Genomic DNA, 24,361 nt, shown 5'->3' with positions numbered 1-24,361 from the left:
AGATGCCGCCCTGTCCCATCTTCGATGCAAATGAGGCTAGGGGAGTTTCCTTAATCCTGTCACCCTTTGTCCCAGTGTTTAGGTGTGTCTCCTATGGCCTTTTCATTGCTTTTTGTAAGTCTTTCTTCTGATTGTTTTTGCTTCAAGCAAAGACTGTGGGGGAGGGGGGAGGTCTTTTGTGAGTCAGACAGGCTAGGTACTGCACCCTGGTTCCCCAAGAATATAGAGCTGACAGGTAACACCTCCACATTCAAGGAGATGTTTTGGGGTGTACAAGATCCCTGCCCCCTTCCTGTTCTGTGATGCCTTCCCCATCCTCACATTGCTGGGAGGAGCGTGTGTTTGATCCTACCTTTTACCCACATTCTACCAGTTGCGAGGCCTGCAGAGGCTCATGTTCTATCACAGCAATGGTTGAGCAGCTTCCTGCTGCTAATATGGGAAGCTACAATGAATTCCACACATTAACCAACATGGGGTCTAATACTTAATTCTGTTGACCTGTAGGCTCCTAAACAACTCAAAGTAGGGTGGGAGAAAGTCAACAGTTGTACTGTGCTCTGGTAGACAGCACCACCTTTTTTAAAGAAAGGGGGTCATGCTTATAGCAACTTATTAATTCATTAGTTTGGTACAGAACCTTCCTGTCAATGATCAAGAACTTTACAAAGGGTAGAGAATAGTTACGCTTCTGCCTTGTGCTAGTCCAGACATTGTTCTTGCATCTTTCCTTTTTATGGCTACTAACTGCACTGCTGTTACTCAGCTGTGTCTCCTGCATTTTGGGGAGGCGGTTGGAAAAATGGGTGGATTGCCTGCTGCAGGCAGATGCTGGATAAGCTGGTCACATTCACCTTCTCCTGGGTGCGCTTAAGCAAGTCTCTTGACTAGCAACAGGTATCTGCTCAGCATGCTTTCTACAGGATTCTTGCCATTGCTCTTCTGTAAAGAACGGTAGGTAAGAGCTACTTTTCAGCTCAATGAACCAATAACTAGTCAAAGATGCAGATTCCACTCTTATAATTAAGCTGTCTTCAGCTATTTAGACATGTCTGTCCTTTTGAGGTTTGTTTGACAGTTTCTCCTGCTTCCTGCATGTAGAAAGTCGCTTAAGCTGGGTTAATACATTAGGGCTAGGAACCAAATAGCCAAAGGCAGCCAAATGACATGGTGACTAACACACAAGGTAGCCATCCTGCAGCAAAAAAACTTCAGGACCAGGCTTCAAAAAGAAACTGCTGAGCTTCAGTTCATTTGCAAATTTGACACCATCAGCTCAGGATTAAACAAAGACGGTGAATGGCTAGCCAATGACAAAAGCAGTTTCTCCTCCCTTGGTGTTCACACCTCAACTGCTAAAAGAAGTTTAGCCTCATCCTCCCTGACTGAACTAACCTCGTTATCCCTAGCCTGATTCTTTCTTGCATATTTATACCTGCCTCTGGAAATTTCCACTACATGCATCCGACGAAGTGGGTATTCACCCATGAAAGCTTATGCTCCAATAGGTCTGTTAGTCTATAAGGTGCCACAGGACTCTTTGCCACTTTTACAGATCCAGACTAACACGGCTACCCCTCTGACACTTGACACAACAGTTTAAGTTTTTTTTTTGTTTACAATGTTTGCATAATTGTCAGTTTTCAGATGAGCAGACCAATGAAAAGCTCTTGGGGAGGGAAGCGATACAAATACTTTCTACTCTTCAGGGAAGAGGAGGAAACCACTTGACGGAAAGAAATGCTTTATAAGGGTATTTTATTTAAATATTTTCTCCAACCTGAAATGGAAAACAGGTAAGTGTCTTTGCTTGGAAGAAGGTTGTGTAAACAATGCACTTGTAGAACTGATCTCTGCAGCACAGCAAAAGTCTCATATGGAAGGTCTGTGTCAAGGCAGCCTTTGGAGTAGTCTCAAATATCTAATGGTATATCCCCTTTGCCTTGTTTCTCTCTGCTTTCAACCCAGGCCTTGTTAATGGTTCTTTTCATTTCATCATCTCCCTCCGCATACATCTTTTTGAGAAGGTTCATCAGCCCCTCACTAGGGTCTGAGGTGTCATAGGAGGCTTTCCTGTAAGACAGGTGGATATGCATGAAACAAGTTATCATTGTATTACTAATCATAATGCCTAGGAGCCTCAGTCATTTGTAACAATTCTCTGCCAAACTTTAAATGCTTTAACAATTCTTATGCAAAAAATTGGTATTATGTAGAATTTTGCCTTGGGTTTTGGGAAAGGGTGTTATGGAGTCTCAAGCTGAGTCCTCTGAGCTTGGCATCTTCAAAAAGAAAGAGAGGATGCTGTCTAGACCGGGGTGGGCAACCTTTCAGAAATGGTGTGCCAAGTCTTAATTTATTCACTATAATTTAAGGTTTCGTGTGGCAGTAATACATTTTACATTTACAGGGGCTGGCGGACGGAACCCCAGACTGGCAGCAGGCTTACCGGGGCCGCAGCTGGCGGGGTCCAGGGGACAGAACCCCAGACTGGCAGCGGGCTGAGCTGCTCAGGCTGCTGCCAGTCTGGGGTTCTGGCCACTGTCCCTTGCCAGCTGGGGTCCCCGCTGCCGGCCCTGCTCAGCCCGCTGCCGGCCCGGGGTTCCGTCCATATAGGCCGGCAGCGGGCTGAGCAGGGCCAGCGGCTGTGACCCCAGGCCAGCAACGAAGCCCCCGGGACTGGTGACCAGGACCAGGAGCCGGAACCCCAGGCCAGCAGCAGAGTGCCACTGTAAATCAGCTCACGTGCCTCCTTTGACACGTGTGCCATAGGTTGCTGACCCCTGGTCTAGACCAAGTGGAAAATAAAAACAAACAGACATTATGTTGGAGATGTCTCAGTAAGGGGGGTGGTGGTAGGAAGAACCTTGCAGAGGGCATTAGGGTTTGAAACAGGTGTAGATTAAGTTCATAGAGATGGTAACTAAATATAGCACTGGATCCAGGAAGTACCAAAAATCAATCTCTGCTGTTACCATGAAGTCGGTGCAAGAGCTTACTTCTTAAATCAGCCTCCTACCAAGGTGACAATCCTAAAGTATCCCCCGCCTATACTAGATCACATCTGTTAAACCACCAATGGACTGGCCCCTTAAGACATGTTTCACTGCTAAAGAAGCCAAATGATAAATGGAACCTACTTTGATTTATTTGGTACCCAATTTTACCACCTGCATATCACCACAAATATAAACCATAAGCACATACATTGCCCTTACTGGCTAGCATAGGGAAACCTGCCCCATAGCTTCTTCCCTCATCTTACCTTTGAAACTCCTTGTCTACTGTACTAATCAGCTGAACGGCTAACTAAAAAGTAAAGGGTTGAACCAAGCCCTGTTAGACCAGCAGGGGGAGCAAATTCCCCAGTTACAGGACTCTATGCGGAGAGCCAGTCTTCAAAAGTTGACCCCTAGAGCAGGGGTTCTCAACCTTTTTCTTTCGGAGGCCCCCCACAACATGCTATAAAAACTCCAGGGCTCAGCGAGGGTGGGGGAGGCTCTGGGCAAGGGAAGAAGTTCGGGCATAGGTGTAGTTTGACTTCTATTTTCGGTGGGCACGGGCCAGTGGGGCTGGAGCCAGGTCCACACAGGGAGGTCCAGGGAGGGAGTGTCACCTCCACCCCCTGAGTTACCTCAGAAAGCCACTCGCCTGTTTGGGTTGTGGGGGAGTGGGCACAACCAAAAATTATAACTCAAAAGTGGGGGGCTCAGCTCAAAAAGTTTGAAAACAGCTCAGGGTTCAGGGAGAGGGGCAGCTAGGGGTTGTGTGCAGGCAGAGAGGTAGCTCAGGGTGGTGCAGGGAGGGGGTAGCTCAGGGTGCAAGGAGCAGGGTAGCTCGGGGCTGTGTGCGGGCAGAGGGATAGTTCAGGGTGTAGGGAGAAGGGTAGCTGGGACTTTGTGTGGGCAGAGGGACAGCTGGGGCTTTGTGTGGGCAGGTGGATAGCTCAGGGTGCAGGGAGAGGGGTAGCTCGGGGCTGTGTGTGAGCAGGGGGATAGCTCAGGGTGCAGGGAGAGGGGTCGCTCGGGGCTGTTTGCCGGGAGGGGGTAGCTGAGGGTGCAGGGATGGGGTAGCTAGAGGTTGTGTGCCAGGAGGGCTCCCCTGCAGTTCCTATTCACCAAGGGCTCTGCCAGCCAGGGAGCCAGGTCTCCCTGCCCAGGCGGCTCTTACCAGCTGCGTGAGCAAAGGGGGCTAGGAGCTTCAGCTCCCTGCACAAGCAGGAGACAAGGGAATGCTGCAGCTGCCTGCTCCATGGCACTAGCCAGAGAGCAGCAGCTGTCCTACACTGCCCAGCTTTGGCTTCTCACCTCTGACCTGACCAGTGGGTGGCGAGAGGAGGTGGAGGGAGGGTGTGTGTGTGTGGAACTGCCCCGGGATTGCCCTGTTCTTGCTCTGTAGCTTTGGGCGGGGTAACATCCGTGTCCCTCCAACTCTGCCCATGGGCTCAGGGCTTCTGCCCCGTGGGGAGCACCAGGGCTTGGGAATTCAGCCCAGCTGCTCCCGGCTTCAACCCCACTGGGGCTCCAGGGATTGGGGCTCCAAGCCCACCGCTCCTGGATTCAGCCCCTCTGGAGTTGCTGGGGCTTTGGCTCTGGGTTTTAGCCAAGGGGCCCCGTGGCCCCCGTGAAAGGGTTCGTGGACCCCCTGTTGAGAACCGCTGCCCTAGAGTGTGACAGCAAGATTGTCCCAGCTGATCTACAAAATGGCTGGGTCCTGCAACTTTAAGGGATTTATATATTGTGACTAACCCCTTGAACAGGGAGTCAGTGCAGACCTTTGTAGGGCTGGCTTAGTGGTAAAGTACTGCATTGCAGGAGACATATGTTCAATGACCAGTACCCAGTCCTTTGTACAGCATGCACCAGAAGGAAGAAAGAAATTGCTCATGAATTATGAGATACGGATGCAGAAAGAATGTAGTTTTGATCTGAATCCAAATTTTGCAGCTAAGCCCAATCTCTACCAGTGAGCCCTCACAGGATTTGCTGGCAATGCTGACAGGCTCCTGTTTTATTCCTCCTTAGAAGGTTGCAGGTCCGAGCTACAAAGGAGGGACATAAAAGAGCCTCAGGCCATCAACAGAGATGTAGAAAACACTCCACTACCACCTGCAGGGAAAAAGCCTCTTAGAGCATTTAGTCCCAATTAGAGCAGCTCCTAATACAGCCTCCAAGATAGGAACATGTGGCTTAAAGAAGAGTTAACTTTCAGCCTCTCATTGCTGGTCTTCACCACCACGCTTCCTGTGCTGCACCATTCACCAATATCCTATTAAAACCACTTAAGGATGTACCAGGTGTATCCCACCTGGAGCATTCGAGCTGCAGAAGGCGGAATGATTTTAGCAAATCAGTGCAAATTCCTTCCCAGGGCACTAATCTTTAGTGCCAAAGGAATCCCCAGATCAGCTGATTACAAAGATCAGGGAAACAGCTATGAAATAATTCTCAGGCCATAAAACAGGTTAAATGCTAGGCCCTTGGACCATAATTCTCATTGTGTAGACTTAGAGATGTTAAAGTCGCAGTACACATCTGCTTTCTTTGAGGACACTAATGCAATATTGTTGGGGTGGAGTGAAGGGAGGGACACTTACTCTTTCTCCTTGCTCTCTTTTTCCACCTGAGTCAGGCAATCCCATTTTTCTTCCTGTTTCTTCCTACATAACACAAGGATCATGTCCGTCTTGATCTGTAAAGGGAGGCAAAGCAAAACAAATCTGATGGTAAGAGGTGAATTAAGGATACTTATTATAGGAGATACTCATTGCATCCACAATAATTAAAGTAGCAGAACAGTTTCTGGTATTATTCTATTGTTGGATGCTCAAAACTTTCTCAGAGAATTGCTGTCTGGGCTAGTTTTTTCTTATATGGGACATATTTTTAAATCAATATTAAGTATTTGGCTGTGGGGCACTAAGGGTTACTTTGTTTTGAATACTCTAAAAGGGACACAGTCATATCTAACAGCAGTCAGTATTAAACGGAGGTAGAAAATACTCTATGAATTCCAAAACACACCCCCACTGCAGGAGCAGCCTGGCCCACAATACTTAAGATCCTGACAACGTTGTGGTCTGTCTGGTCAACGGCTTTTTTACCTGGTCAGAGGGACTAGAGACCAATCAATGTTAAAGATCCAATACCTAGTTTCTGTCTGTGGTGATTCATAAATATTACACCCCAGTGGAAAACTGGGGAAAAAGGATTAGTATGAGCTTTTCTAAGGACTGTCTCAGAATTAATGATCAGATACAACCTTTTTGATCCCTGAAACTCAGGCACACCACCCACCCAACCCCCAGCACTACTTAGCACCACCTGGAATTAGAAGACGTTATCTGCTGTGGTCTGTGCTAGTAGCATCCCCAGTTTATGACTCCAGCCAGTCCACCTCTGCACATTTTACTCGAACACAAGGACTCAGCTTATATTTTCAAGAGTATGTGGATTTTGGTTTAAGGACTCAAAAAAAACACCTCAGTTTAGATTCTCAGCAGCCTCTGCTTTTCCACTTCAGACCCATAACCCACTTCTAATCTGATCTGCACCTCCCTCTACTATTCTATATTTTGTGATGAGGATAAATGGCTTAAGAGTCCAGTAACAACAACAACATTTAAATCAGGGGTAACTCTATTTGAACCCATATATCCAGGGATAAAAAGCTAGTATGAAGACACCACCAAGCCTCAGTGCAGCACCCCAGTGAATTACAAGCAAGATCCTGTGTATTAAGCTTGACCTTGTAACCTTGACCTAAATTCTATAATCAGATCCCTGCATTCTGCTTCAAATCAATTCAAACCTCACTCTTTTTTTAATTCAATACAATATGAAAAATGAATATCTCAAGAGTATCCCCTCATTATTTAAGCCGATGTTAAGTTCAATTTATTTTACACTGCCGTAAAGAATTGTGGACCACAACCCACATTTTTATGTTATATATGTTTAGAACAGTGTTCTCAACGTGCGGGCTGCTTGGGGCCCAATCAGCACAGAGCTGCGGCCCATGTGACATCTGTAGGGCCATAGAGATAGCATTGGATACGGCCCACATAACACATCGTGGGCCACATATGCAGCCCACGATGGTAAATAGGTTGAGAACCACTGGTCTAGGATGACCAGGGACAATCCCGATATTTGGGGGTTTGTCTTATATAGGTGCCTATTACCTTCCAGCCCCTGTCCCAATTTTTCACACTTGCTATCTGGTCACCTTATATGTATCATTGGGGAAAGCTGCAAATGTTGGCAGTTAAGTATGGGGCATATGTGGCTTTTGGCACATAGGAATGTATGAGCGGTGATTTGGGTTTGCAGATAGGCACATTAGCTGGAAGTTAAGATAATCAATGCTGGAATAGTTAATGATGTTTTCTATCATTCAACTTCAAAGCCAACATCCCACTGAGACAAAGGGGGTAGCTCAGCTCTTATCTCAGGCTGTGTACAGATTCAGGCATCTAGTTACTTTCTGGGCTTGTCTACCCAAATATTTTGTTGGTGGCAAGGAAAGCTGGGACATGAATCTACTCTGCACTAGCCTGCGGTGCACTAGGTGTCCATTTGGACCCTGCTGAGGTGCACTAAGAGTTTGTTCAGGATATATCGAAGCATACTAACCAACACTTAGTGCACCTCAGCAGGGTCCACTTGGACAGGTAGTGCATAGCAGGCTAGCATTGGGTAAATTCACACTCCCGCTTGCCAAAAACTAAGTGTTTGTGTAGACAAGCCCTCTCTTCATGTTTGGAAAATTTTTCTTTGCAACCATAAGGGCTACACACAGAGATATTTAGGAGCCTAAAGATGCATACATACACTTAACAGGATTATCAAAAGCACCTAAGCAGGTTGGGTGCTTAACTCCTATTGATTTCAGTGAAAGTTAGGGCTCAGACCCTCTAATGTGTTTAGGCGCTTTTGAAAATCCCACTAAGCATCTATCTGCATCTTTAGGCACCTATATATCTATGAAAATCTGTCCCTTGATGTTTTAAAACAAAAGCATGGATTCTGGCACACAATTCTGCAGCAAGGATTCAATTTTTCAGCCACAGAATACGTGAAGTCATCATTACAATTTCCCTTTGGAGGCTGAAGAGAGCAAGAGAGAAGGTTTGAGGTTAGAGCAATCCTATACGGCTAAACTGGAGGATTCTATTGAATCAGGCTAAGATTACTCAGATGGTGAGGGGGGTCTATATAAGTACGTACAAAGATAAGACACACAGACCTTCCTTGAACTGCCTTCCACAGAGATGGGTTTCAGAAGGTTATTGAATGTCATGGAGTAATTCTTCCCATTCAGATTCTTCACTAGCAGATCAAATGACCTAGAATGGAGAAAGAAAGAGTATAATGAATGCACACACTTCACTTCCCTATCATACGTGCAATGCAAACTGACCCTTAACAAGAGGGGGATACAGCCTGACTCCTTGGGAAACTGAACCCCAAAACTTTTGTTGTTTATCCAGGACTTTCTGATTCCCTACTTATTGCAATATTGGAAGATTCCTTGAAAGGACTATTGTCTAAAGGTTACAAGAAACTACAAGTCAGAAGTCCTGCTCAGAGTTCTTTTTTATAGCTCCGCCACAGACTTGCTGTGGGACCTTGGGCAAATCACTTAACCTCACAGTGTTTCAGTTTTGTCACTCATAAAATGGGGCTAATAACACATCCCTTATGAGAGTGTTTTACGGCCTAATTAGCATTAGTAAAATGCTTTGAGTTCCTCTGAAGACAGCTACATATGCATGTGCCAAAGTATTGTTGAAGAATTTAAGATTTTAACCCAGAAGGACTCAATACAATAGGCCTTAATCTCAGGTATAGCTCTTCCAATATGTTCTTCCTGGTACAGCACAGCAACAGTCTGGACTCACCTTTCTGTAAAGTGGACCTGCACATTCTCAGCTGGAAGCTGCTGCACTCCATTTAAAGTGATGTAAATCTTCACAAACTTATCCGACTGATCCCAACCTGAAAGGGAGAAAATCAGATAGGGAGGCTGGAAAAAACCTCTTCCTGCTCATGAGTGGTGTTCCTCTGAAACAACCATAGCTCCCCCAGAAGAGAGCATGCCTTCCACCGTAGGCCATACATTACTGCAACTGCCTTCAGAGGGAAGCCATTAGCTGCTCAAAGAAGGGTGGAATGAAAGAGGGGAGGCCAGGTATACCCTTTGGGGCTCTGCTCTCCTGGTCCCCATAGTGCATCAAAGACCAACTCTACCACAGCAGGGAGAAGCAAGGCACCTCTGCCTGACTTAGCGGAAAGGGGTGGGCAGGATTAGAGCGGAGTGGAAGGTTTGGCTACATCTCTCCTGGCCTCCTCCTTTGATGCCCACTTTCACCCAGTACTCTCTTCAATTGTGGCAGGGTGCTGGACTATGGGCACTATCTCCACAGATCAGCATGTTGGACACTCCCTGCACCTTTTGCCTAGATTGTAACTGAAGAGCACCTGCGCTTTCCCTCACATCTGCCAACTATTGGGAGGGGGGAGGGTTGAGCAGGACAGAGACCAGTAATTTCCTCCCCATTAATGCTGGAGGATTTGGGACTGCTTAAACCTGCCACGCCACCCTCCCCTGGACAGTGCAGCTAAACCTGAAGAGACTCTGAATGTCCCGCAGTGGCAGCTGCTGGGCTACCTAGTCTGCCGGATCTCCTGCTGGTGCCAGGAAAGGGGCTCCTCCTCAGATAAGGCGGGGATAGAGGCTTATTTTTGCTTTGGAGCCAGAGCTCTTGGGATCCCTTAACCCCTCCCATCTTTAAAACACAATGCCCATATTGGGCAATTATCATCCCTGTAATTTAAACACACACACACACACACACACTGAGTATGAGTGACAAACTGAGTTAACCAGTTAACCACCAGCTGGCACTAATGCTCGGTTCCATTTACATCATTAATCTTAGTGTGATGTTATATGATTAAAGTATGACCATGTGAATCGTTGTTGCTACCATTGTTCTATAATTGCAACAAATCCTGTACAAAGTATGTCATGTAAAGGGTATATGGAAAAGTTACGATTCGCTTAATATGATTATCCTATTTGTATGCATGCATCATTTTTATATCTAAAGTCATGAATATTGTCTTTATACCTGTATTTCAAATGTGTTTGCTTCTGGGTAATACCCACAAGGTATTTAGGCAGCACATTGTGAAGAGACTATTCAAGTTGAATGGCCCATCAAGGAACACTTAACTCACAATGACCATGGAAGACGCCTATCCACATCTAGGGTTGCCAACTTTCTGATCGCAGAAAACAGAACTTGTCCCACCCCCTGCTCTGCCCTTCTCCGAGGCCCCGCCCTTGCTCACTCCACCCGCCTCCTCCCTCATTCATTTTCACCAGGCTGGGGCAGGGGTTGGGTTGTGGGAGGGGGTACAGGCTCTGGGCTGGGGGTGTGGGCTAGAAATGAGGGGTTCAGAGTGCAGGAGGGGGCTCAGGCAGGGTATTGGGGAGTGGGATGGGGGGCGGCCAGGAGGCTCTGGGAGCTCCAATGGGAGTTGTAGAACCAGCTCTTGGGGCAGTGCCTGTGCCAAGGAGTCGGAGGGACATGCCAGCAGTTTCCAGGAGCTGCACAGTGCTGGCCGTTACAGCCAACTGGACTTTTAGTGGCCTGGTCAGCTGTGCTGACCAGAGTTGCCAGGGTCCCATTTTGACCAGGGATTCTGGTTGAAAACCGGATGCCTGGCAACCCTATCCACACCTGATGGACTTTCATGTGAACGTCCTAACTGGAGTATGGGTAATGGCCTCTGCTATAACTCAGCAAAGCATGCAAGGCCATGTGACTAAATCATGACCCTAAATTCCATCTTGTTACCTATATTTTTCCCCACAAACTGTGCAGAGGGCTTTGTTTGAAACAATGGGTTTCCCTCCACATGGCAGAAACTATTAAAGACCCTGGAAACATCTCCATTTTGCCTCTTTTCTACTCTGATTTCTGGACTATGGACTTATACTAAAGGGAACATTCTAACCAAGGGACTGAGGACCTTCCAATGATTTGGGAGCAACCAGAGACTTAACCAGTTAGCAGTTTATGCCATCACTGCTTCAAGCCTTAACCAAGAACTCTTTGCAACACTAAAACTCACCATCTCTACTATGACACTGATCTCAGAACTGTACTCATGTCTGTATGTATAATGATCTTTTAACCCATACTCTCTCTTTTTTCTTTTTTAATAAATTTTAGTTTAGTTAATAAGAATTGGCTGCAAGCATGAATTTGGGTAAGATCTGAAATATTCATTAACCTGAGAGGTAATATGTCCAATCCCTTGGGATTGGCAGAACTTTCATATTTGACTTGACAGTCTAGGAGGAAGCCCAAGGCTGGGTTGCTTTAGGGAACTGTGTTTTGTCTTCTGGGTAACTAGTAAGGTATTACAGAAACTGTTTTGTGGCAAGCTTGGTGGATTTAAGTATTGGAATGACCACCAGCTTTGGGGATTGTCTGCCCCATTCTGCAGTTTGCCCTAATTAAGTAACCTCAGTGTGGCCCAGTGGGACTCCAGTCACACTTAGCTCTGCAGGAAGTGGGGTTGGAAGAGCAATCCTACCATAACTGTTGATTTTCACTGTGTATCCCACAGCTGGTGGTTTCTCTTCCTCCGTAGTGTCTTCTTTTAGCTTGGGTGGTGGCTGGTTCTTGATTTCAATCTCTAGCTTGTACTTTTCTGCCATCAAGACATCATGAGTTCTTTTCCTTGTGGCTTTTTTCAGGAGCTCTTTCACCTCTTCCAAATCTTTCTCCAGCTGAGTTTAAGAACAGAAGACCATATATGTACATTAGACACATGCCTCTTTATCTGAGGTTTACTGCTGAGCCCATTCACTCATCTCAGTCACAGAAACTAGAGATGGATTAGATGACTGAACAGCTCTTGTCCATCCCAACCTCACACCCTGGGGCCAATGTAGGACTGCTACCTATATTGCTTTGTCCAGTCAAATATTAAATATTGCAGAACAACAAGAATATTGCCACTTCCCTATTCAATAGTCTGCAAATTTCTCCCAATGTTTAGCTTGCATTTTCCCTTTAAAAACTCCAAACAGATGTTTTAAGTTGTTTTTACTCGTGGGGGCAGAGACTTTTTCTTATGTGTTTGTATTAGCATAACAGGATCCTGGTCCAGGACCTGGGCTCCTAGGTGCTATGATACAAATAATAAAGAAGAAGAACATATGAGCTCCCACAGATATGAACCAATGGTTCATCAAGCCTACTACCCTGTCTCTGACAGTGGCCAATACCAGAGCATACAGAACAGGGCAATTTGGAGAGCTCCATCCCTGCTCTTCTCTTCCTGGCAGTCGAAGGTTTAGGGTCCCCCCAAGCATGGGATTACATCCCTGACCATCTTGGCTAATAGCCATAGATGGACCTATACTCCATGAACTTATCTAATTCTTTTTTGAACCCAGTTATACTTTTGGCCATCACACAATCCCATGGCAACCAGTTCCACAGGTTAATTGTGTGTTATATGAAGAAGTATTTCCTCTTGTTTGTATTAAACCTGCAGCCTATTAATTTAATCGGGTGACCCCTGGTTTCTGTATTGTGTGAAAGAGTAAATACTACTCCTCTATTCACTTTTCCACATCATTCATGATTTTATAGATCTCCATCATATCCCCACTTGTCTCTTTTCTAAGCTGAAGAGCCCTAATCCTCTTAGTCTGTCATTGTATGGAAGATGTTCCATATCCTTGATCATTTTTGTTGTCCTTCTCTGAACCCTTTCGAGTTCCATTATATCCTTTTTGAGATAGGGCGACCAGAACTGGACAAAGTATTCAAGATATGGGTGCACCATGGGTTTATATAGTGGCATTTTCTATCCCTTTCCTGATATCCTGTTAGCATTTTTAACTGCTGCTGGGCATTGGGCTGAAGTTTTCAGAGAAATATCCACAATGACTCCAAGATCTTTCTTGAGTAGCAACAGCCAGTTTAGAACTCATCATTTTGTATGTACAGTTGGGATTACTTTTTCCAATGTGCATTACTTTGCACTTATCAGTGCTGAATTTCATCTGCCATTTTGTTGCCTAGTCACTCAGTTTTGTGAGATTCCCCTGTAATTCTTTGCAGTCAGGTTTGGACTTTACTATCTTGAATCTCAATTTTTTATCATTTGCAAATTTTGCCATTTCACTGTTCACTCCATTTTCCATATCATTAACGAATATGTTGAACCGCACAGGTTCCAGAACAGATCTTTAGGGGGCCATGCTGTTAATCTTTCTTTATTATGAAAACTGACCATTTCTATGCTTTGTTTCCATCTTTTAACCAGTTACTGATCAATGAAAGTACCTCTTATCCCATGACTACTTACTTTACTTAAGAGTCTTTGGTGAAGGACCTTGTCAAAGGCTTTCTGAAAATCCCAGTATATTGATTAATCACCCTTATCCACATATTCTTTGTTGACACCCTCAAAGAATTCTAATAGACTGATTTAGTCATGACTTCCCTTTACAAAAGCCATGTTGACTCTTGCCCAACAAATCGCATTCAGCTATGTGACTGATAATTCTGATCTTTACTATAGTTTCTACCAATTTGCCCAGTACTGAAGTTAGGCTGACTGGCTTGTAATTGCCAGGATCACCTCTGGAGCCTTTTTTAAAGATTGGAGTTATATTAGCTACCTTCCAGTCATGTGGTACAGAGGCTTGTGTTAATCATCGGTTACATACGACAGTTAGTAGTTCTGCAATTTCATATTTGAGCTCATGCAGGACTCTTGGGAGAATACCAGGTGACTTGTTACTGTTTAATTTATCAATTTGTTCTAAAACCTCTTCCACTGGCACATCAATGTGGGACACTACTTCACATTTGTCACCCAAAAAGAACAGCTTTGATGTGGATATCTCCCCCACATCCTCTGCAGTGAAGACCCATACAAAGAATTACTTTAGCTTCTTTGCAGTGGAGTTGTCTTCTTTGTCATTTAGTGCCCCCACTGCCTAGTTGGCAGGCTTCCTTCCTCCAACATACGTAAAAAAATTCTTACTGTTAGTTTGTGTGTCTTTATTTCTTGGCCTCCCTTATTATATTTAACCTGCCAGAGTTTGTGCTCCTTCCTATTATCCTCAGTAGGTTTTGACTTCCAAATTTTAAAGGATGCCTTTTTGGTGCTGATTCTTTTGGTCCTTTTATTGTTTTCTCTGAATTGGGGTATACATTTAGGCTGAGTGTCTTTTATGGTGTTTTTAAAAATAGTCCCCTTGCTGCTTGCAGGCATTTATCTCTTGTGACAGCACCTTTTAATTTCCATCTAACAAGAGTTCTCATTTTTGTGTAGTTTCCCTTTTAGAAGTTAAATGTTACTATGGTGGTATTTTGGTATTATCCCCCTACAAGGATGTTAAAATGTAATTACATTATGGTCACTATTACCAATTGCTTTAACTATAATTACCTCTTGGACCAGATCCTGTACTTCATTTAGGACTAAATCTAGAATTGTCTCTCCCCCTGTGGGTTCCAGGAGTAGCTGCTCCTCTAGGCAGTCATTTATGGTGCCTAGAAATGTTATCTCGGTACCACCCCCAGAAGTGATATTTACCCAGTCAAATGAAGATAGCTGAAATCACCCACTGTTATTGGTTTCAGAGTGGTAGCCATGTTAGTCTGTATCAGCAAAAAGAACTAGGAGTACTTGTGAAACCTTAGAGGCTATCAAATTTATTTGAGCATAAGCTTTTGTGGGCTAAAACCCACTTCATCAGATCCATGCAATGGAGCTTTCTACTTGTGTTACATCTTCAACCATCCTTAGCATTTCACAGTCATAGTCAGCATCCTGGTCAGGTGGTAAGTAGTATAGTCCTACTGCTATACTCAAACATGGAATTTCTATCCACAGAGATTCTGTGGCACAGTTCGTTTCATTTAAGATTTTTACCTTATTTAACTACTTAATTTATTAAAGAAAAAAAATGAATACAGAGAGAGAGATCATGGTGATACCCACATGATAATTTCAGAAACATATGGTAACTATTTATCCTGCATTGCTGGCCATCTCACCTGCACTCTGCTAACTACATTTTTTTTGGGACACTTATTTTAACCACCTGAGCACTTTCAAACAGCAGCTGTAAAAAATCAACCTACTGGAGAAGTGGTTCCTCAGTTCTAACAATTTCTCAGATGTGAAATTCCCCTGCAAAAGTTACACTGCTTTAAGATACAAGACAGACAATATTCAATCTTGGACCAGCAACATGGTTAGTCCAATACCATACAACCTTTCCAAGGTAGAATTTGGAATTTTGTGCCACTAGAAGGGGGAAAACTGACAGCTTTTTCCAGTGGGACACACAGCAACTGTTCTATTACTGGTAGGTTCTGAAGGATCAGATCTTAAAATGCAGACAAGTAGTTTTTCCTCCATGACAACTAAGATTGCAACTAGTCACCCCAAAGCATATTCCAAAGTTTTAGCTTCCACTTAGAGCTAAAGACAATAGAAATCAATATGTCCATCCCAACATATGGGATGCTTGCCTGAGGACCATCAATTAAGCTGAAGTTGAAGTACACATTCCCCTGGAAAGGAGTCTTCCAGCTACTCAAAGCAGTGACTCCTACTTCTTTTGGTTGAGCTAAGGAGAGAGACAAGAATAACTTCCTCATGTCCTGTTCAAAGTGCTCTATCATCTCCTCTTATGTGTTAATCAAGAACCATAGATGAGTATAGAAACTATATAGGAGGTAAGCGGACTAGAAATAACTAGTTAGTTGACCCCAGTACAAACCAAAGATCAATTGTGACAAAATGCCTGTTATACCAAGAAATCCAAACCAACTAGCCTTCATCCCAAATTAAAAGTTGTATATTTGTCTGCTTTATGAATCAAAGGCACTCACTCTCTGTTTGAGGTTAACTTGTTCCTTCACAATGTTTCTTTTTCGACTGTAAGCCCTGAAAGATGTGAAATGAAAGGTATTAAATATAATCAAAGAACATATGACTATGTTCACTAAATTGAGAGAAACTTGATGGGGTATGTACCCCTCACAGGCTGTGAAAGAGTTAATGTAGGTCTGAGAAGCCAATTTATATACCAGCCTGCACCTGGAGAATGGGCTAGACTTAACTGAGGATGAAGCCCAGCTGGGGAGGAGCAATTATAAAGGCAGGAAGTTGAGAGAAGAAAGGAGTTGCTTGTAGAAAGTGAAGAACTCAGAGTAGAGAGGTTATGAAGGGAAAGCTGAGAGAGCGAGAGCACATACCCTGGGATCCCTTCCTATGTGGGGAAGTCTGGTAAGAGACCAGGTGAGGGACTAACTAAGCAGGGTTTGGGAGTGGAGCAGGCTCCAGTGGTAAGCCCTAATAAAAGGATAGGATTTGGACTACCAGGGGAGAGCCCAGGGAGGTCCTCTGTTGAGGAACAGAGCAGCAGGGATGAGAGGTCAAACTGAAGGAGGGCAGAAATTGGTTTTAATTTGTATATTTTTTATGGGGATTCCAAGGGAGAGACCCCTGAGAAAGAGAGAAACAGTGGAAAGCCTAGAGAGAAGAGTGAAAACCATGGGGCCCAGAAGTGGGGTAGATGATCCTTTTGTGAGGGTGTTAAGACTGTTTTCTGTTGGACTTTCTTTCCCTGGAAAGAGTGGACTAAATTGTGACCTGGCTGGAGGGCCAAGTCACAGAAAGAGACTGACCACTATTGCAGCTATCAGCAGAGGGTGCCAGATGCGGGGAGAGAGACTCACTCCACTAGTAGAGTAACAAAATTCCATAGAGTTTGTCACTCAAGTCAGGGGTGGGAAAACATTTTGGCCTGAGGACACATCAGGGTTGTGAAATGGTATGGAGGGTTGTGCCTCTGCAAACAGCCTGGTCCCTGCCTCCTCCCACTTCCTGCCCCCTGACTACCCCCCTCAGAACCCCCAATACATCCACCGCCTGCTCCTTGTCCCCTAACTGCCCCCCTGGGACTCCCCCTTGTCATCTCCCCTCTTGGAACTCCCCCACCCAACCCCCCCGCTCCTTGTCTCCTGACCACCCCCTTTCCCCTTCCCATGCTGCTCAGAGCGGCAGGACAGGCTTATTGGAAAGTCCGGGAGGTGGGTGGGCGCAAGCCACGCTGCCGACGGGGCTGCGGGAGAGGGGGAAGAGCAGGGGAGGGGCTGGGGAATAGCCTCCCCGGCCTGGAGCTCAGGGACTGGGCAAGATGGTCCTGCTGGCCAGATGTGGGCCACAGTTTACCCACTTCTGCTCTAAGTGATAGTGACCCTATAGAAGGGATATGAATTGTATGGCACAAGAAGGAAAAGAATATTGAAAGATAAGCACCTGTATATAGCCTTGAAATATTAAAATAAATTACTTAAAGGGGAAAGTCTGGATAATACAGAAAATTACTGAAATATAGACCTTGAAATGAATGAAAGAAGCCTCCATTATGAAAAATATCAAAGAAATGTTATACACTGATGCCATCTACTGGATATCAATGGCAACTGCAGAGAAACTGAGAACTCAAATCCAAGAGCCTATCTGGTAAACTGACAACAGAAATAAGAATTGCATGTGCATGAGCCCCTCCTGGCCCCGATGAACCCTGAAACAGCATATACAGATTGAAGTCACCATGTGGGACCCTATAGTCTTGCTGAGTTCACAAAAGAAGCTGCAAAATTCAGAAGCACTACTGACGCTTGGACTAACCCCACGAAGAGACTCCCCTATCCAAGTTAACAAAACTGAGAAGTGGTAAGACTTGCTCCAGAGATAGTAGTTTTGCTTTGTTTTTAAAGTAAGTAACTGAAAGTTCTCATGTTGAGTCTACACTTTCTAGTGAAACCTCAAGTAACCATATTTTGGATTTTAACTAAGTAATGCTAGCTGCATGTTTCTCTTTTGTAAGTCCAAGCATACTGGCCTAAGAGAACCTCAAACAATAACTTTTAGCAATTCCTTTTGATGTTTTAAACTTGTCCAATTCAAACTAAACATTGGAAAGAACAGGAACCATATTCATAAGGACAGGTTTCAGAGTAACAGCCGTGTTAGTCTGTATTCGCAAAAAGAAAAGGAGTACTTGTGGCACCTTAGACTAACCAATTTATCTGAGCATAAGCTTTCATATTCATAAGAGCGCCTTAAGACAAGGCTATCCTTTTTGGAAAATTACTTAAAGCACAATGAAGCTCTCTCCTGGCGATAAAGAATGGCTACACTGCATACCTTACAATGGGATGGCTGTGGCAGCCCAGCCAAGCTGTTCGAAGGTGCGCCGTGTAGACATAGCCTAAGTATCGTGATCTGAAGAATCATAGAATATCAGGGTTGGAAGGGACCCCTGAAGGTCATCTAGTCCAACCCCCTGCTCGAAGCAGGACCAATTCCCAGTTAAATCATCCCAGCCAGGGCTTTATCAAGCCTGACCTTAAAAACCTCTAAGGAAGGAGATTCTACCACCTCCCTAGGTAACGCATTCCAGTGTTTCACCACCCTCTTAGTGAAAAAGTTTTTTCTAATATCCAATCTAAACCTCCCCCACTGCAACTTGAGACCATTACTCCTCGTTCTGTCATCTGCTACCATTGAGAACAGTCTAGAGCCATCCTCTTTGGAACCCCCTTTCAGGTAGTTGAAAGCGGCTATCAAATCCCCCCTCATTCTTCTCTTCTGCAGGCTAAACAATCCCAGCTCCCTCAGCCTCTCCTCATAAGTCATGTGTTCTAGACCCCTAATCATTTTTGTTGTCCTTCGCTGGACTCTCTCCAAATTATCCACATCCTTCTTGTAGTGTGGGGCCCAAAACTGGACACAGTACTCCAGATGAGGCCTCACCAATGTCGAATAGAGGGGAACGATCACGTCCCTCGATCTGCTCGCTATGCCCCTACTTATACATCCCAAAATGCCATTGGCCTTCTTGGCAACAAGGGCACACTGCTGACTCATATCCAGCTTCTCGTCCACTGTCACCCCTAGGTCCTTTTCTGCAGAACTGCTGCCTAGCCATTTGGTCCCTAGTCTGTAGCGGTGCATTGGATTCTTCCATCCTAAGTGCAGGACCCTGCACTTATCCTTATTGAACCTCATCAGATTTCTTTTGGCCCAATCCTCCAATTTGTCTAGGTCCTTCTGTATCCTATCCCTCCCCTCCAGCGTATCTACCACTCCTCCCAGTTTAGTATCATCCGCAAATTTGCTGAGAGTGCAATCCACACCATTCTCCAGATCATTTATGAAGATATTGAACAAAACCGGCCGCAGGACCGACCCTTGGGGCACTCCACTTGATACCGGCTGCCAACTAGACATGTAGCCATTGATCACTACCCGTTGAGCCCGACAATCTAGCCAGCTTTCTACCCACCTTATAGTGCATTCATCCAGCCCATACTTCCTTAACTTGCTGACAAGAATACTGTGGGAGACCGTGTCAAAAGCTTTGCTAAAGTCAAGAAACAATACATCCACTGCTTTCCCTTCATCCACAGAACCAGTAATCTCATCATAAAAGGCGATTAGATTAGTCAGGCATGACCTTCCCTTGGTGAATCCATGCTGGCTGTTCCTGATCACTTTCCTCTCATGCAGGTGCATCAGGATTGATTCTTTGAGGACCTGCTCCATGATTTTTCCAGGGACTGAGATGAGGCTGACTGGCCTGTAGTTCCCAGGATCCTCCTTCTTCCCTTTTTTAAAGATTGGCACTACATTAGCCTTTTTCCAGTCATCCGGGACTTCCCCGGTTCACCACGAGTTTTCAAAGATAATGGCCAATGGCTCTGCAATCACAGCCACCAATTCCTTCAGCACTCTCGGATGCAACTCATCTGGCCCCATGGACTTGTGCACGTCCAGCTTTTCTAAATAGTCCCTAACCACCTCTATCTCCACAGAGGGCTGGCCATCTCTTCCCCATTTTGTGATGCCCAGCGCAGCAGTCTGGGAGCTGACCTTGTTAGTGAAGACAGAGGCAAAAAAAGCATTGAGTACATTAGCTTTTTCCACATCCTCTGTCACTAGGTTGCCTCCTTCATTCAGTAAGGGGCCCACACTTTCCTTGGCTTTCTTCTTATTGCCCCCAGATCCCTAGTCATACTTATGTGGCTCTGGCTCATCAGCACATCATGACTATGACTGCTCCAGTTATCTTTCTCTGTGCCTTCTAGTCAGGTTATGTTCAGCCTTTTTTATTTCAGTGATCCCATGGCCTTTTAGCCACCACAGGCCCAGCAGTTCTAAAAGCAGGTGGATAAAAATCAATTATTTAATTTTTTTTTCAAAGTTGGATTTTTTTTATATAAAATGCTTTGAGGAAAAAACCTATATAAAGATAGATACATTATAGCTCAGACATCTCATCATGGAATAGGGATTATAAATTCTAATTCTATAGTATGAGATACTATATTAATGTAATGTTTAAGAAAAGTTTTGTAAATGAGTTCCAATAGGATTAGGGACCCAATCTTATGGGGCTCCAGGGGCTTCTGTATAGATTATTTAGGTTAATCTTTTTATCTACCCAATGGGACTTCAGTGATCAGTCTAGAAGATACCATCAGAAATGCTTAGTTTTACAGTTCTCAAATTGTGGATTTGTGTCTCCAGAGATAACATGCTTGTTAACAACAAAAACGTTTTTAAAATAAATCAATATACATAATATATAGAGGTGAGAAATAACAGACCTCAACCCTATTGTCCCTCTGCAAATTTGTGTACAGCGAGTCAATCCCTTACCTCTCTACAGAAGTGCAAAGTTTCAAAAAGTTCAATGAATAGAAGATTGTTGGGGCTGGAATAGATCTGGACAAGGAGTAGAAGTCTGGAGATAAATGTGAGAAGGGAGGGACAGGCAGTGGAAAACAAAAGTGAAACTGTTTGAGCAGGTTTCAGAGTAACAGCCCTGTTAGTCTGTATCCGCAAAAAGAAAAGGAGTACTTGTGGCACCTTAGAGACTAACCAATTTATTTGAGCATGAGCTTTCGTGAGCTACAGCTCACTTCATCGGATGCATACCATGGAAACTGCAGCAGACTTTATATACATACAGAGATCATAAAACAATACCTCCTCCCACCCCACTGTCCTGCTGGTAATAGCTTATCTAAAGTGATCATCAAGTTGGGCCATTTCCAGCACAAATCCAGGTTTTCTCACCCTACACCCCCCCACACACAAACTCACTCTCCTGCTGGTAATAGCCCATCCAAAGTGACAACTCTCTACACAATGTGCATGATAATCAAGGTGGGCCATTTCCTGCACAAATCCAGAAGTCTTGAGGTCTTTCTGAGTGTAGCCTTCATTGATTTGAGATCTACCATATCATTCTCTCACTGGAAGGGAAAACCTATAATGGCAGCAGGCCATAAGAGCCCCAGCTGGGGAATATTTTAATGAAGTTCCTCTACCTGTGGGTAAGACAGGCATGTGTGCAAAATGCAAACAGTGCAACCAAGAGAGGCAAGGCATGGTTGCCTGAATGAAACATCTTTGAAGATGATGAAAGGAATATCACTTTAAAAATGTATAATGTGTACCTTCTAAAAATGAAACCTACATCTCCCTCCGAGTTGTGAAGAATATGTATTAAGGTTATAACAACCAACAAGAATGCACTTTTATGTAGAAATCCATGATTAAACAGTCTTCCTGACTAGTGATTTAAACCATGATTTAAATCAAATCCACCCTGTCCAAAAGGATGCTGGGCCTTAAAGAATGTTGGTGCCATGGTCTGGTTCTTTATTTTGGGCACACGTAGAGGGCATCACACCCAGCTTCAGCGCAAGGTGTTTTGAGTTCAAACCCAAACTATGTGCTTTCTTTGAAACATATGCTAAGAGGATGAAGAATCTTGCCCCCGCCTGCTTAACTGGGTGGAAAGGGGAAAACCGGTGCAACAAAAAGATACTTACCATAGCTAAGCCACTGGACATTGTTTTGATATCAGTTCCTTACACAACCTTGTCATTAGGAGGACCATGTCTAAATGGCTGACTGCATTTCAGGTTGCTAAGCTCTAGGTTGGCCAGGCCATTGCAATCTCCAGGTTCATTCTGTCTGAGACAAGGAAAAGCAGGGCTACTGATTGCTTCAGGGATGTTTCTGTTGTAGACTTATGCAAAACAGCCTTTCGTGCCTGCTCTTCACTCCATACATTTACAAAGAACTATTGCCTGAACTCTGCCTCTAGGGAAGAATCCTGCTTTGGTCTCTGCCTGGCAGATCCTCCTTCCAAAGTTGGGGAGCTCAAGCGCTTTTGCCTTCTAGAGTCAACCCCATCCCATCCCATCATTCAGTTTTGGACCATCAACAGGGTAAGTATAACTAGACCAGGATAGGTTTCAGAGTAGCAGCCGTATTAGTCTGTATTTGCAAAAAGAAAAGGAGTACTTGTGGCACCTTAGAGACTAACAAATTTATTTGAGCATAAGCTTTCGTGAGTTACAGCTCACTTCATCGGATGCATCTGATGAAGTGAGCTGTAGCTCACGAAAGCTTATGTTCAAATAGATCAGGATAGTTATTCCGGTAAATTCCCCTGCGTAGACAGACTCCAAGTCCGGAACTTGATGGAAAGGTTTAAGTGCAATGGTTAAGCTCCATAGTAGTACAAGACCACACCTTCCTACCTGCTACAACCACCCCTGTGGGCCTAGAAAAAACATCTTTAGAGTAGGGAATTCCACTTGTTTGATGCCAGGGAGCAGAGACCAGAAGTGAGACCTGTGCAAGATAATACTTTCAGAGAAACTGAATTACAGATAAGTAATTACATCTTTTGTTCCTCCATTTTTTTTGGGGCACTCAGAGGAAAGGAGAATGGGAAAAGGACCCCTCCTATGGGGGTACTAGGCTGTTAAGTATCTAAGGGAAGCTGGATCGGAGGAGGGTTAAAGGGCAATGGGTTAATACTACTTAGTGAAGCACTAATACAATGCCTTTTGTCTTCAGAACAGTTACAACCATTACATTCCACTGTGTCCCACACTGGAAAAAGGTGTCAATTTCCCCCTTCTAATGGCACAAAGTTCCAGTTTCTAGCTTTGAAAAGTTGTAAGGTACTGGACTTACCTTAAGGGGTATAGAGTCAGCATAGCCAGTCCTACGCTTCTTTCTTCACACCCTGGTGCAAGTGCCATGAAGAAGTGGCTGGAATCATAGTGTACCCCAACTATCTCCAACTGGATATGTACCATGTGGACCACAGGCAGCTGGAACAAGCTAATGTGTACTGGGGCTGGGGCAGATTCAGGGAGCTTCTCCTCTATTTCCTCTGTGGGGGAGGAGAGCCATCCTTTCCAAGGCACTCCCCTTGGAGCCAGAGCTCCCAGCTGTTCTCTGTGGGGCTCCTGCAGGGAAGCAGGGGAGGCACTGGGAGAAATGGCAAGGGCAGCCAGAGGTACTTTCTTCTCTTTCTGGGATAGAGCAGGCAGCCTGAGTAGCTGCAGCAGGGAAGGACCAGCAGCTGCAGGGGCATTAAGTGGAGGGTGTGTGTGTGGTGGGGGGGGACACGACAGGACACTGACTCCCGTAGGGATAGGGCCAGACCCAAACCCTTCCATTTAAATGGCAGCTCAAGGGAGCACATGGTAATGCCTAATCACACAGGAAGTCGCTCAGCCAGGCAGCCTGCAGGGCCACCAATTCGAGGCTGGAGGGCCAGCAGGGCCGAGTGCCCAGTAGCTCAGAAGGCCGGCAGGGTACCACGCATTTGCCATATTTCTTGTGCTCGCAGGAGAGAACTATGGGGTGTGGCCCTTCCAGAGCCCGTGTTTGCGCGCCCGGCTGGGCACAAGGAACAGTGGCAGGGCATGCTGGGGCACGGGGGGGGGGGGGCACGGACATGCTTCCAGGAAGGGGTAACACAGCCCAGCCAGCTGGCCCGAGGGCAGGGGCAGCAGCAAGACCTGCCCCGACCAGCCCTCTACGGGGCTCCGTGCCCCCCATTCCCTGCAAGACTGCCCGCGCCGGGCTCTGTGCCCTCTGCCAGCCCCTCTGGGCACTGTGCCTCCCAACACCCTGCAAGACCCACTCCCCCGGACGCAGCGCCCCCCACACCCTGCAAGACCCGACCCCCGGGCACTACGCCCTCCGCCGGGCCCCGCCAAGGCCCACTTCCCGCGCGCCCCTCCCCTCACCTCCTCCCGCGCAGACGCCATATCGGGGATGCTGTGCCGCTGTGTCTGCTCCGTACGAGCTGCAGCCGATCTAGGGGGAGGGGCAGCCTGACACTCACACAGTCGCAGCGGCAGCAGCGCCAGCGCCTGCGCCTGCTCCCGCCCCGCCCCGCCCCTCTGGAACTT

At 45.5% G+C, this 24,361-nt stretch overlaps 1 protein-coding gene across 3 annotated transcripts; it reads right to left on the bottom strand.

Moving 5' to 3' along the window:
• Positions 1-1,741: 1,741 nt before the first annotated feature.
• CACYBP (calcyclin binding protein) lies at positions 1,742-24,345 on the bottom strand. 3 transcript variants are annotated; one of them, XM_073356454.1, is made up of 8 exons: positions 24,197-24,345; positions 23,130-23,407; positions 15,947-16,001; positions 11,613-11,808; positions 8,903-8,999; positions 8,248-8,347; positions 5,597-5,691; positions 1,742-2,073 (listed from the first exon to the last, which is right to left on the bottom strand). In XM_073356454.1, exons 1-8 carry the CDS (start codon positions 24,215-24,217, stop codon positions 1,914-1,916), a joined length of 1,002 nt encoding a protein of 333 aa, XP_073212555.1. In that variant the 5' UTR covers positions 24,218-24,345; the 3' UTR covers positions 1,742-1,913. The 3 variants fall into 3 exon arrangements, with proteins under 3 accessions (XP_073212555.1, XP_073212556.1, XP_073212557.1); XM_073356455.1 differs by lacking the exons at positions 15,947-16,001; positions 23,130-23,407 and having other exon boundaries at positions 24,197-24,337; XM_073356456.1 differs by lacking the exons at positions 15,947-16,001; positions 23,130-23,407; positions 24,197-24,345 and adding an exon at positions 21,971-22,070.
• Between the last annotated feature and the right edge of the window lie 16 nt (positions 24,346-24,361).

This window comes from Lepidochelys kempii, chromosome 8 (genome assembly GCF_965140265.1).
Source record: "Lepidochelys kempii isolate rLepKem1 chromosome 8, rLepKem1.hap2, whole genome shotgun sequence".
Lineage (NCBI taxonomy): Eukaryota > Metazoa > Chordata > Testudines > Cheloniidae > Lepidochelys > Lepidochelys kempii.
The sequence above is the reverse complement of the archived record's forward strand: the minus strand, read 5'-3'. Positions and strand labels throughout refer to the sequence as shown.